Source organism: Morone saxatilis, unplaced genomic scaffold (assembly GCF_004916995.1).
Source record: "Morone saxatilis isolate NCDOM2014 unplaced genomic scaffold, NCSU_SB_2.0 Contig8, whole genome shotgun sequence".
Taxonomy (NCBI): domain Eukaryota; kingdom Metazoa; phylum Chordata; class Actinopteri; family Moronidae; genus Morone; species Morone saxatilis.
The window spans coordinates 12,314,727-12,329,509 of NW_023340257.1; the positions used below are offsets into that span (position 1 = coordinate 12,314,727).

General features: G+C 38.8%; 1 protein-coding gene across 2 annotated transcripts in view; it reads right to left on the bottom strand.

Annotated features, from left to right (window-relative positions):
* pdgfd (platelet derived growth factor d) overlaps positions 1 to 14,783 on the bottom strand; it is a 50,117-nt gene that overhangs the window by 22,435 nt on the left and 12,899 nt on the right. The window contains exons 2-3 of one of the 2 annotated variants that reach the window (XM_035680280.1): positions 2,140 to 2,329; positions 167 to 344 (exon numbers count right to left, since the gene is read on the bottom strand). In XM_035680280.1, coding sequence (XP_035536173.1) covers positions 167 to 344; positions 2,140 to 2,329 — 368 coding nt within the window. Of the gene's footprint in view, positions 1 to 166; positions 345 to 2,139; positions 2,351 to 14,783 lie in introns of both variants that reach the window. The other variant, XM_035680279.1, reaches the window with a different exon arrangement.

Here is a 14,783-nt window from a genome sequence, read left to right on the forward strand (position 1 = left end):
AAAAAAGCATTTTACCTGGAGCACTGCAGTGGTTCTCGGGCTGAACCCGATGTTAACATTTATTTTTTTTTTTTTTAAATAGTAAAACCTTTAAGCTGCGTTCCAAATAAGAGCTCGAGATTCATCGTCAGCTGTGTGTGTGTTACAGTGTGTGTGAAAGTCTCACCAGCAGCGAGTAGTACATTTTGAATCCCGGCTTTGCAACAAAGTAATCATCAGACTTGAAGGTGACTCTGAGAGTGGTGGTTTTGGAGTTGAGACTAGGTGGTGCCTTCTGCCCACACCAGCGACCCCAAATTATAGTGCTGGTCTCTGATTGGTCTTCCACTTCAACAAAGTCATACCTGGAGTGAGTGAGATGGAGAGGAGGATGAATGTGTGGGAGGAAAAAGGAAAGATCAGGATAAAAATTATGTCAAGAAAATAGAAGGTCACACTGAGAATGAATGAATGAACTTGGGTCTTATTTTTGTAGTTTTCATCCTGTTTGTTAATAACAACATTGCACTCACTAAGTTACTGTGATATCTGGGAAAAAGTATCTGGGAAAAAGTGACATAGGTGAAAAGCTAAAAAATCAAAAGCAAACAGTTAAACCATGACCCAAATCCCAGTTCATCACAGTTTGTTTTTTGACAACTTTGACCTACTTACTTTGACCTAAATTAAAGCAAGAGTTTAACATTTGAGAAAATATGCTTATTCACTTCACTGCTGAGAGTGAAATGAGAGGAACAATACCACTTTCATGTCTGTACGCTCAATATGAAGCCGGAGCCAGTAGCTGGTTAGCTTAGCTTAACATAAAGACTGGAGGGAAACAGCTAGCTTTCACTATTGGTTTTGGATTAAACAAACAAGATAGGACATGTTAAATGTTGAGCTGTAGAGGTGCTGGAAGGAGGATTTGGTTACCTTTGGACAGAGCTAGCAGTTTCTACTTTTTATGCTAAGCTATGCAACCTGATTGCTGGCTCTAGCTTCATATTGGACAGATATGAGTGTGATATCAATCTTTTGATCTAACTCTCAGCAAATAAGCCAATAAGCCTATTTTTTGAAAATGTTGAATTATTCCTTTAGGTGGTTTAGAAGATTTTATGCCTTATTCACAACCCTTATTTTAGCCCAGGCTAATGCTGTGTTTCCAGATCTCAGCAACTACTTTGGTGAGTAAAGTATTACCATAACTAAAAAGATGGAGTGCACTACAAAAAAAACAAACAATTTGGAATAAACAAATTGTCTTTCAAAGACATTCTGTATATTTTGATTCTTCTGACCCTCTTAAACACTGTTTTAGCTTTTAGCTTTTAGCTTTTAGTTTTATTTTATGGTTAAAATAACGTTTTTGACGTATTCTCAGGTCGCCACCCTGCCAAAATACTTGACAGCAAGTATTTTAAAGGAAATGTTTCTGGGCAACTTAAATTACATTCCAGCAATCAATGCCCCAGTCAATTAATGAGTTCATCAATTAAACACACACAAACACACACAAATACACACACGGTCAATGTAACAAACAGATTTGAAAAACTGGACAAAGCTCCTTTCTCCCTCTTCCTACCTTTCCAAATCTCTCCTCCCCCTCTTTTCCCCCCTGCTGCTCCCCATTGTCTTTTCAGCAAAATGCTTACAAAGACGGCTGAGTTGCAAATGCGGATTAAAAGTCTATTTTCTCCCCTCAACCCTCAAGGACAAACTTCTTAAATACTTCATGCCAAGAAAGTAAACTTCAACTATCCATCTCTCTCATAGTGATTTCACCCCCTACACTTTTTTTTAAATTATTTTCTCTCACATCCTTTCAGTCACAGTTTATTGTTGGTGTGCTAATGTGCATACATTAGCAAATCATTTTCACATATTTTACTGTTGCTCTTCTTTGTCCTTTCAGCTTTTACTCAAAAAACTTTTCCTCTACTCTTTGTGACTGCACATCGTCCTCTCTGTCATTTCTTCTCTCACAGTCTGGTTCTTTAATCACTGTTACTTTCATCTGACTTTTCTTCTTTACAGCCGCTTGTAATTCATCAATGCTCCCTCTGCTTTGTGCTCTGCACCTCTATCCTTCTTTTCTCTGGTTAGGTATTGTACTTCCCTCTCTATCTGTTCTTCTGAATCTTATTGTTTTACCTGCATACTCCATTATCAGCCTCCTCCAGGCCGAAGTGTCCGTCAAACTCCAGGTGTATGCGGCTCGCTGGTGGTGACAGCAGTTTCCATGACAACAGCAGATTGCGGGGGTAAGCGTTGGGGTAGCGTGGGCTTTGGATGACTCCACCCACCGGCGTTATTGTGATGTTTTCCTCTTTGCGGTATAAGTCTGTGGTGAGGCGATTGCTGTCTGTTAGTGGTTACAACTAATCAGTTAGTTAGTCGAGTTGTACATAAGCACAAGCAAAGTAGCACAGGGACACAACATGCAAATAGGCATGCAAAAATGATCTTTTATGGAATTTAGCACATGGACACATACAGAATAGATGGACAGACGCACACTAAATATGCAGAAGAACAATACACATACAAATGTGACATTTCCGTCTTATGATGACATAACCTCAGCAAAGACAGGTACTTTAAATCCAGCTCTTATAAAGCTTTAAGCCTAATATGTAAAAACATACCTTAACAAAGTAGTTTGACATTTTTGGAAATATGCTGATGATACCACTCTTATACCTGCCCCCATGAACAGCCTGCAGCAAGTTAGCTTAGCTTGGAGCATGGAAAGAGCTAACCTGGCTTTGTCTGAAGGTAAAAAAAAAGCCAGGCTAGCTGTTTTCAGTGTTTATGCTAAGCTATGCTAACTAGCTGCTGGTGGTAGCTTCATAAATAAGACAATTATAAGAGTGCTATCGATCTTCTCATCTAACTCTTGACAAGAAATTGAATAAGCATATTTCCCAAGTAACTTCTTAGCATGGTTTGTAGAGTTTGTTGTGTGAAAAGCAAACATGTCACGTCTATCGTGATTCTATGGAGGTCGAAGTCAATTTTTAAAGATTGGTTGGTTGTGAATCTGTCAAACCTTATGTTTTTGAGGTTCATGAATATGTTTGAGTATCTGTTCTTATTTCTAAGTAAAAGGCTGACCTTTTCACACCCATTAGATTTTGAAATGTTTGTGTGGAAGTGGAAAATGTGGCCTGATGATGGTTCTAGAGAAAAGGTCAAGGGGTCCACAAAATATTCAGATTCATTCTCTGATGGTCATAAATATCGACAGCAGATCTGAGAGGAAAGCTGGCCATGGACCAACATCAGACCAAGAATCACACCCTGTTTTATAGCAGCTCTTGAAAACAACAGATGGACAAACTGACATCACTACTGTTGGTCTGGGCTAAAACTTGTTTATACTTATAAACTGTGTATGGAATGTACTGTACATTCAGTGTAGCTTAGGTGTGTATATATAAAACAATATCTTTCTTTACATTGAAGATCAATGGGCTTTGCTTATTAGCTATATTGCTTTGACTACTATAAACTGTAATGGTGCTTTCTAAAGTCGTGCTCATCAGTGCTAATGAACATCACAATCACACCCGCTGAATGTCTAATCCTGATTAATCAACTCAATCTTAAATCTAATTTTCATATTGCACAACAAAACTCATTAATTGCCCCCATCATTTTGTTGATGACTTCTTGAAAATTAGACAAAAATCCTTTCATGCACACACACATACACACACACACACACACTCACTCTAAGGTCAGGCAGTGTGCTGAAGTAGGCTGACAGGGCTGTATTTTCTGAGGGGTGTGTGGTTTTTGCGAGAAAGACAGGTGAATGCATAATCAAGGCAATACAGCCTACACCCCTGGGAGATGATGATGAAGCTTTGGCCTTCTCCACCTCTTTACTGCAAACTTCCCTTAAGTCCTTCTCCTGTCCCATCCCATCTTTCCCTCTCTCCCTCTCTTTACGTTGCTCCTCTTTGCTTTAGTCAGTAATTCTGTCTCATCGGTCAATCAGCGTTCTTCAGAAGTCACACCCTCTGCTAGTTCTGGCCTCAGCAATTAACACTGTACCTATAAGCGTGCATGTGTATGTGTAAATGCATTTGTGTGTGCATTTTCAGTTATGAATTTATGCTTGTGTGAATATTTTAATGTGTGTGTGTGTGTGTGTGTGTGTGCATTTGTAAGTGTGTGTGGGTGTTCGTGTGTGTGCTGGGTCAGAGTTTGTTTTTAATGGAATTCTTCCACTCTGCTGATCAGAAGGTCCATTCAGTCATAAAAGTGCTTATGTGTCAGGAACTTTCACCCACTAAGGCCTCCTGGGAACAGAGCTCTGTGTGCTTATGAGCTTGTGTATTTGCGTATTTTCATGGGGAAATTTGTGTTTATGTAACCATTATCATGTCCTTGTATATGGAGTGGTAATTTTATAGCGTATATCTTTTGTCTCAAGCCAACATTGCATGTGTATCCACTGATATATACGTTTCTGTACATAAAGGTGCATGGCACTACTTCCGAAAGCATTGGTGTAGTGTTTCGTAAAGTGTGGTAAAAAAACTCAAATGCCAAAGGATATGTTTCTTTTCATCTGGGTGATGCCCTTGAATGTGTGTAAGCATGTTCAATGTGTTTCCATTCACATACCCTACAACAGTGGATCAATACCGACTTACCGTCAACAACTCTCTCTCCGCCGCTGGTGCAGCTGACCGGTAGCCCGAATTGTTCCCAAACAACTGATTTAAAGGACACAGACGGTTTCATTTGCGCTTGCCATAGTGTGACTAACTGGCACACCAATCAGGTTGTTGTGCTAACCTCAGCATATGTTGCTAATGGTATATGGCTAAAAGTTTCTAGGGGGAACTCCCGCTTCTGAGGTTTGCTTCTGCATTACATGCATCAATTTGCATAGTCTGCATGCGGCTGTGTGCACTGGACCATGACCCCCATACCGTGACATTTTGGCATGAATGCACAATCCTAGTGCACCTAGTGAAAAATAACACCCACAGGCAGCCACTGAAATCACTATGGACACATTACACACTTTGGTGGGTAAAAGCTCTTTGTCTAGCACAGACCTATAAGTTGAGATAGGCCTGGTACCCCATCAAAAACTACAAGCAGTGTTTCCTGGCAGTGTTGTTACTGCATTAGTGGCCTCTGTGGATTGCCCTTGGGTGCCTGTGTTGAGGCGCTAAATATCATGAGCTTCTGTCTAGTTTTCTTCAGCAATTCAAAGAAAGTTCAGAGGACTGGCCATGAAATTGTGTGTACTAGTGGAAAGTCCATTGTTTTGTCCTGGACACAGAAAACTCATCTATCCAGCTGGGTAAGATACACAGGATTGTCCAGGGAAAGTTCTGTGGTTATGTAGGTCAAATCTTTCCAAATGTCCGGCTTTGGTTGCTGATTGGCTAAATATATTGTACGTAGGCCTATCATTTTCTACACATTTTCTAAAAAAGGGTATGCACTGTGCACAACTACTACTAGTACTAGTAACTTAACTTACTTTATTTAATGGTTGTGGTACAATGGTACCTCCACACCCGTATCGGTGTGAACAGTATGCGAAATGTATGAATTCGAAGGCTTTGTACACCTGAAAATAATAAATTTAATGTTTGTCCATCCATGGGGGACAATAGGTGTGTTGTAGTGCTGGTGTGTGTTGTGTGGTTGTGAGTGTGAAAGTGTGTGTGTGAAAGGGAGGAGAGTGTGCTACAAAACAGAAAGCATTAAGAAGAATGAAGATGCTAAAATGAGAAAATATGTAAATTTGCTCAAGCAGCACCCCAGCTCTTTTGGATGCAATGTCTCAGTCACACCATTGACCTGACTATAAATCATGCAGTAATGTCAATGACACTATTACACATTCATGCATATGATATAATGATAATAAAACAGGTTTCTGTTGAATATCTACTCCAGAGAATTGACAGTGCTGGAGATTTTTTTTTTGTCTTCCTGCTTTGTAAATGAGTGTATGGATATAATTAATTTTGGGTTAAAGGCTGAAATGTAATTAGAGATGAGTAGAATCCCGACGAACCCAACATATACTTTGGGGCCACAATGGGATATACAGCACATGTGATGTTCTACAACACACTGGATTCAAGATAGTGTCTCAGAGTCAAATCCCCCCCAAAAAAGTGTAACTTCCTTCACTATATTATTTTAGGATAGGGATGAATGAAGTATATAAAATTATGACAAGATGTTATTACTGGGCTCATCCATGCATGTGAAGACATCTTCCAGTAAATCACCTCCAAATATGATACCAAATAAAGTTTAATTTCTTCTTTCGCTCTTCTTTCATCTCTTTAAGGTCCCTCGCATTGATAGTTATACATCAAATGTTACTGACATACCTACAAGAGGTAGGCCTACTGCACACTTTTGAGCAGTAAACTAAATTATATGTCTGCACTGTGATAAAACACATCTGTTTGTCTTAATATTGACATTCTAACCAAATTTATGAAAATCAGCATTTCATGGGTTTGTAATGGCACAATATGCCAAATCACTTGCAAGTCTAGTGCTGACATAGAGTTGACCGTTTGTGACTAACTTACATCTGCCCACCTCCCCCAGCCTCCACTTTGAGTAGATGAGTCAAATGTGTGCAGATCAAGATGCATCATTCACAGGAGTTTATGCAATTTTTTTGTTAACCCTCTAATTAGTGTTTTGGCGCAATGGTTTCGGACTTGTGCAGCAGTAGAATCACCAGCAGACTAGGAGAATTTGGGGGAGCAGCAATTTGAAATTTTCATTGTTTTACCAAATCTGTTCTAAAAAATAGCAACTATCACTACTGCTCTGATGCCTCATGTTCCAGCATCTGGTTGTATCTCTTAGTTAAACTTTTAGTTCTCATTGCATCAATCTGAAGCAGTTTTTTTCTTTTTTTGTTTGTTTTATTTTGATTTTTGAGACTAATTGGTATTTTATTATGTGTTTTTTAGGTATTTTATCAAATAGTTACAACTATAATAGTATTTCCTTAGCTAATATTTATATCCATGTGGGCTGCGTACATGTCTTTCAATAGAAAACCTTGTTGCCGGTGAATGATTGAGTGATCGAGCAAGTAGTAATACTCGGAAATCCGGGGGGAAGGGAGATGGTGAAGGATTGACAGTCCGAGAAATCTCTTATCTTGGATAGATACAACTGTTTATAAATGCTATGATTGTAGTTTTTGCCTGTATTTTACAAGCTGTGGCAACATAACATCAGAGCACATAAGGCTGTAATGCTTCTCATCAATACCACAAATAAACTTTACTTTGTTTTACAGAACATGTGTTCTAAACCTGTTACATAACACTTATCTCTTCAGAACTTGACAGAAAGTTACAGTTCTACAATCTCAGAAAATAAGATGATGTCAAAAGTGTTGATAATATCACTGACAGTCTGACTCACACATACATACACACACACACACACACACACACGTCTGACACTGGCAATTAAGCTTTCAGATCTGACACTTAAATAACTGTGACAATGATGCTGCGTGACTGTGTGTGTTTGTATGTGTGTTTATGTGTGTGTGTGGGATCTATTAAAGTGTGTTTGTAGATGTGCCAGGTTCCAAGAAAAAGTTCTTGATTGTATGTGTGTATCTGCATGGATGCATGTCTGCCAGGATGCGTGTGGGTAAATTCTCACTAATTAAACTTGGCTCTCCCACCTCCAGTGCCAGGGTGTGATGTTCTTCATGCCTCTGAGATCTATTTCTGATCCAAGTGCCAATCACACTCTCATCACCCAGCAACCAGTGTGCATCAGAGACCAAAAAATAGCTCTGTGGGGAAGGTACTGAAGTTGCAAGAAAAGAACAGACAATGAAGAGATATTAAACTTCGTACTTCTCTCTTAATTAAAAGTTGATTTTGGTGAAGTCACAGGTGTGCAAACACTTGCCTAATATTAAAGACCCCTTTTTAATCCAAGTCTCTATTCTGTGCAAACCAAACTCTATTTTTCTTGAGTGACAGTTTGCATATGATACATTCTCACTCAGAGACACACTCCCACAGGACATTACCTATAACAAGGCAACCCCATTTCATACATCTGCCACCCCCTGTCTAACATATCCTGTCTGACTTTCATCTTCTCAAAATGAATTCTCATAAGCCCCAACACTTGCTAAGAGGACACACATAATACATTCGCTTTCAGCGGTGAAAAACTCCCCAGAGAAATGTTGCTGTTCTCATTCTTGGTGGCATTCCCAGTTTCTGTCTAAAAAACAGGTGTTTTAAACTGTTGTGGATTGGCATCTGATGTGCTTTGAGATTATGAAATTATTTTAAAACTAGACTAATTTCATAATAGATCTGGCTTTGGATCATTGTTAGAGTAACAGTTTAATATTTTAGGAAATTATTTGCTTTCTGACAGAGAGTTAGATTAGAAGATTGATACCACTCTTATGTCTGTTCAATCTAAGTCTACTACCAGCAGCCAGTTGTTTTAGCTTAAAACAATGACTGAAAATGGACTATTTCTCTGTTCGAGGCAAGTAACTGCATCGAGTCTGCACTGGTTGCCTGGCAACTGAAAGCAAATACGTGTATTTACCCAAAACTTTTGCTTTAATTCTAAGATAAAAAAATAAATTGTAAGTATATAGCAGGTGCATGGACACATGACTAGGAACTAGGAAATAATAATATCTGTTGACGTGAAGTTAATGACTATTTAATATAGGAGTTGGAATGCTATATAGAGGTTTGTATGCAGCACTGGATTACTTTGGCCAACTTCAATCATGTGGTAAGACAGTTACTGGCTCAACCACAGGGTCTAGTAAATATGTGTTGAATTTTAGTGAGGACGTTGATGCCAAGTTGACATGAATGAACCCCGGGAAGAAGCTCTACCAAACAGATTACGAAACTAGGTTCCTCTATTATTTTTATTATTATTATTTTTATCATTATTATTTTTTGATTATTATTACTACAGACCCATTTGCTGTCACAGCCAGTTATCTGCTGAATTGTTTATTCATCTGTGTTTGGCTACAGAGTGTAAAACATTGCCCATTAGCAGCAAAACTGCTGGTAAACACTATGTGAGCGTGTGTGTCCTTGTGCATGCTTGTGTATAAATATGTGTGTGTTTAGGTGTGTGTGTGTGTTTATGTCATTGGTTGTTTATGTTTATGTGCACATCTGTTTGTCACTATATATGGGTCTGTGTTTGTGTGTCTTTGTGTGCATGTACAGTATGTGTGTATGGGTTGTCGATGCGGGAGGCTGTACCCTCAGAGTATTTCCACCCATGAGAAATAACCAAAGCCTTTTCCATCTGGCTAAATGTTAGCTCAAGGCCTCTCTGTGTGTGTGTGTTTTATATGTGTGTATGCATCACTGTGCTGCTTATCAAAGCCTGTGCTGGCTCCACTGTTTTGCCACTCTCTCATGACAAATCAGCTTTAAATATTCTCCCTTGTTTCTCAGTCACGCCCACACAAGCATAGAGGCATGAAAAAGACAAACACACACTCCCTGGAGGTGAACACTGCATGCCGAGGGGTGTCAGCTTTGGTCAGCATCGGCTCTTGCCCTGCATTTCTCCTCCTCTCTCTTCTTCACTTCCTCTGTTCCCTCCATCCTGCAGCATCTTCTCTATCTCTGTTTCCCTCTCTTTTTGACTGCAACAGAAACACTGAAGGTCTAATTTTTCTTTCTTTTCGGGTTTACACACTTGATATACATTCTAATATTTTTAAGTATTTCAAGTCAAACCTTGGTCCCTGAGACATGACCAAGCTTTGATTTGGTCCCTGAGGCGTGAAAAAATAATGCATGGAAGATGGTCAAAAACCGTAGTGTGTCCCTACTGTATCTCTCCTCCTCTTCTACTATCTGATATCCTACTCTTTTCTTCCAGATTATTATTTGGAACAGCCCCACCTTTGCTGCTAAAACCAATTAACTTCCATAATTTCCTTTATGCAGAGAGACTGCATTTTTTCAGTCAGTGTTAAAGTGTGAGGAATTGGGATGTTGAAGAGATGCAATGGCATGGAGAGGAAGGCAGAATATAGAAAGGATAGACAGAAGGGACCTTTTTGTTATTCTTCAGTCTAACACCATGATGACCAAGAAGAAAAAATACATGTTTAAAGAATGTGGAAGTGTCCAATGCATTAGGCAGGCCACAGAGGCATTCATCTTAGAGTTACATACATGCTGAGGCAGCTGGGGTGTACATATACATGAATTATAGAGGACAGCAGGCCTATATATAATTATAGAAAAGAACACACTACATGCATTATGTCCCTTCAGCTGGATACAACAGAGCTGCAGCATTGGCTTGAAGGCTTCAGTCTTATGGTCAGAAAAGTGTCACAGGATGATATGAATATAGATTTTGAGTGTCAAAAAACATAAAATGTAAGAAATATAAATATATATATATATATATCATTCCATTTGAGTCCTTTCTTAAAATAGTGGAGTGTGAAACAACAGAAAAGCAACTGACATTAAAGGTAATTTCTGTGTTTTATATCTGTGATGTTTTTGTGTTTTTTTTCCCTGTTAGTTACATTAGCGTTCTCCAGAAGGTAGACATTTTTGGTTCTAGCTAACAGTGTTTGTACTGGTAATTTAACTGTTGCAACATTTGTGTGGGCAGGCACTAAAAATGGTTCATAATACCACTTTAATTCTAACAGATAAACAGGCAGTTAACCATAGGGAACAGTGTCATTAGATTAGTACCATAAGATTTGAAAACTGATGTTTCTCTGTTTCGTGATTCAAATCACTGGGAGTGTTGAGATTACAGGACAACCTGTTATTGTGAGTTTTATTAGTCATGGATTAGTCTGAGATAGCTATCATTACCCAGACCACCCCTCATTTGTATAATCTGGGACAACACATCACTCTGATGTGCTGGAGCTGCTGATGATTCAGCATGTGTTGAAATAACATAACTATGAACTGAAGTATTGAAAATTTAGGAGAATTCCAATTTGAGTTTGACTTTAAAAAGTATTTTTTCTATCCACTTCCAATTATCTTACACAGTTGTCTAACTGTGTCATATATATCATTTTTCCTTTAAACATCTGCTTGGAAATATCTGCAACATTGTCATATAAAACTTTCTATTTCATAGCTTTGGAAAATATTGGCGACTTCTGTGACAATACTCTATAGACACTGATAACTCCTACTCTGACTGAAAACATCCACAAACACCTTCAAGCACAAACATTTGACTTTCCACTCACAAATAACTTACAAGTAAATAAAACCAGGTGTAAAGTATATACCGGCGATATGCACACACACTCTCTCTCGCTGTAAACCTTCAAAACATATTAGGCAGATGTCCATCCATTCATTTCTCCCATTATTTCTCTTTCTCTGCTTTTGGATCTCTTTCCTTCACCCCTCAACTTCCAGACACCATAGGGTGTTCAGCTTGCTGAGGAGTAACACCCTGTGTGTGTGTGTGGGTGGATGATTTCAGTGTGAGAGTGTCAGCATGTGAGAGGGTGTAAGGGGGTGCATGTGTGTTATGTGGGTGTTTGGGTGAGCATATAGCTCTGTTTAAGGATTTTGAAGATCCTGTGTGAGGGTATTTCTGTGTAGGTTTGGTATTGTTTGGATTTTTTCAAATACCGGTGCTAAAACCAGTGCTTGAAGCAATACTTGATGACATTAAAGAACGTCTTTTTTTATTGCTAAGGTAAATTTTTACTTGAAATTGAACAAATAGACTGTTGACTGTAGATTAATTTAACACATACAAAACACTTACAATAAATTACATTAATAATAATAAGCAACAATAAACAAATTCACATGATTTAACACAAAATAACAGTTACAGCAAAATCTATTTTGAGTTGGTATTTTTGGTCAAATCCAGCTTCAAACTGCAGCAATAGTTTTACAGAAATATTATTTTATTTGTTAACCTGAGGAACGGCTGCTGTCATCATCATTAATGGTGTCATTATGACGGGTCTGGTTAGGGTTAGATACCTGTTGTGTGCAGTGGTGGAAGAAGTACTAAGATCCTAAAAGTAGTAATACCACAGTATATAAATATATCTGTTTTTCAGTACAGTACCTGGGAAGTAACTAACTACATTTACTCACCACTGTGTGTGTGTGTGTGTGTGTTTATAATATATATGTGTGAGAGTGTGTATGTTCCTTTGAAGCTGACACAAAGGCATGTCCCGTGACACGGACTGAGGAGGTTAGACAAACAGCCACCAATTGTTGTTAGCCCAATCAGTCTCTTCAAAAAGAATACAAACAACTCAGAATGGACAAGTAAGATGGGAAGCAGAAAGACAGACACAGAAATACAGAGAGGGACAAAATGAAGGTGAAGAAAGGTTGAGAATCAAGAATGAGACAGAGCAGAGATGGTCAGGGACAGTGGGATGGATGAGGGAGAAACAGGGGGAGACAGTGATTGAGTGAGGTAGAGAAGGAGAGAAAAGAATGACAGATCAGGTAAAGAAAGAGGGAGCACGGGCAGTGGAAAGGTAGAGGGGGAAAATTGCAGCAGCTACTGTACTGTGAAAAGGACAGGGAAAGTCCACAAAGTCTCAAGATACCTCACATCGCAACACATCAAACACTGTATAGGCTACACCAAAGAGCATGTCTGAGTTACACTCATAAATAAGAAAAGATAATAACTGCTTTGTTTTGTGTATGTTTGTTTAACTGTGTCCCTCGCTTTGTTGTGATGTGTGCCGATTTGTGCAAATTCATCATTATTTCGCTTTTGTCAGGCAAAAACAAAGAAGAGAGACATCACTGGAAAGCTGTGACTCACAATGCATTTCAATTTTTCTTTGGTACTGGAGCTTTTTTAGCCAGTCCTTACATCTTCACCAGCGGGTCTCAATGGTCCTTTTGGGCCTCTGATTAGCATTAGCATCCACTAGTACCTCTCAGGCACCTATGACTCAACACCTGTTGATGGGGACAAATTAGCCTAATGGGTACAAAGAGGAGGGATGAGCTGCACTTAGCCAACTAGGGTGAAAAATTGGCGTTTGAAAAAAGTTTGAAAAGAGGACATTTAGTTTTTTTCAGAACACTGATATGTAACTGTGAATATTTACTATATTTAGCCTACTAATATTTAAGTATATCTCAAAGGTATTATGTGTTTGCAATTTTAGAACACAGGTTGAATTACTTTAATTCTGCGTTATCCTCTGTGGTGTAAACCAACAGCATAATAAATGTTGTTTTTTTTTGCTGGACCTCAGAGATGACATGACCCTTTCATACATACATACAATTTTCATACTTTTATAAACTGAAATTAAAGGACCATGCCAGGGATTTGCATATTTAAGCCACAAATTAATTCAACAGCACATTAAAGATGTGTTTTCTAAAGAATAATAAGACATTTATAGTCTAGTATCTGGAACATCTTTAAAGGAAGTAGATTTGTGTTGATTCTGGCGGCCCCCGTGGACAAAAGCGGTAGTGTTTCCATCACCTAATTTCATTGATTTGAAGGGGACTCCGATCAAGTCTGATCCAGTGGCAGGCATTAAGAATGACCATTTAGAAATAGCCAATTTTATGGTCTTTGTTTGTGTAGGTCATATAGAGGCACCAGTATTAAATTGAGATTGTTTCATACCCAGTTAAAAACTCCTTGTTGTTTGTTTAATCATGTTTTTTAACTGTGAGAATCACCCAAATGTATTATGTGTTGCATTGTGGGATGCTGCTGTTCATCAACACATCTGACACTAAAAAATTAATTAGTTTAGTATGCACACTCACATCTTTGTCAGTGTGAAAGCACTACATCCCGAAATCCAAGTTAAAATTTGTGTGAATGTAAATGGAACAGAGCTTTAGTCTTGTTTCTACAAGCTAATCTCTGTATCGCACAAAGCTAACATCTCTACATTCTCCTTGTCTTGTGCCAGTCCACTTAGCATACTCCTGTCCTCTGCAGTGATGTGCTCCTGTTTAACACCTTGGCTAGGCTTGCTGAATAATGCAGAGGGGACCAACGCTCGCTGAGTCAGCACTGAGGACAGGTCAGTGGAGATGCTCCAACACACAAATGCAGAGGCGGCCCACACGCAGATGCAAGGGTGCTTGGACACCAACATATACACAGTCATGGACACATGCACACATGGAGACAAGCTGGCACATATACAGACACGGAGGGGAACAAAGACAGAGAGGGAGAGAGAGCCTGGTGGACATGAAGGTAGTAGGAAGCCTATGGTGAAATGGTATTAAGCTCTTGTGGCAAGAGATGGGGATGAAATGCATAATCAATTCATATTAAACCTAGTTCCATAGTCAACACATTTGCCTTTATAACAATGGATTATGGCAAACCAATAAGGTACTATAGACTCTAATTTATATCAGTCACTCTACTTACATTTGTTTGCTTTACTAAACAGCTTTAAAGGACCAGTGTGTAGAATTTAGTTGCATATAGTGGTGTAATTCCAGATTATCACTCCCTCACTTCAACCTCCCTCTCCGAGCACAAAGGAGAAACTATGGTGGCCATAAAAAACACAAAGCACAAACCCTATCAAGAGCCAGTGTTTCTACTGGGCTTATAGAAACATGAAAGTTAAACATAGCGGACTCCATAAAGGTGGCATCTGTAGATAAAAACCGCTTGCTCTAAGGTAACAAAAGCAACAATTGCTATATTCAAGTGATTATACACTAAAGAAAACATATGAATATTATATTCCATTTCTGCCAATAGAGACT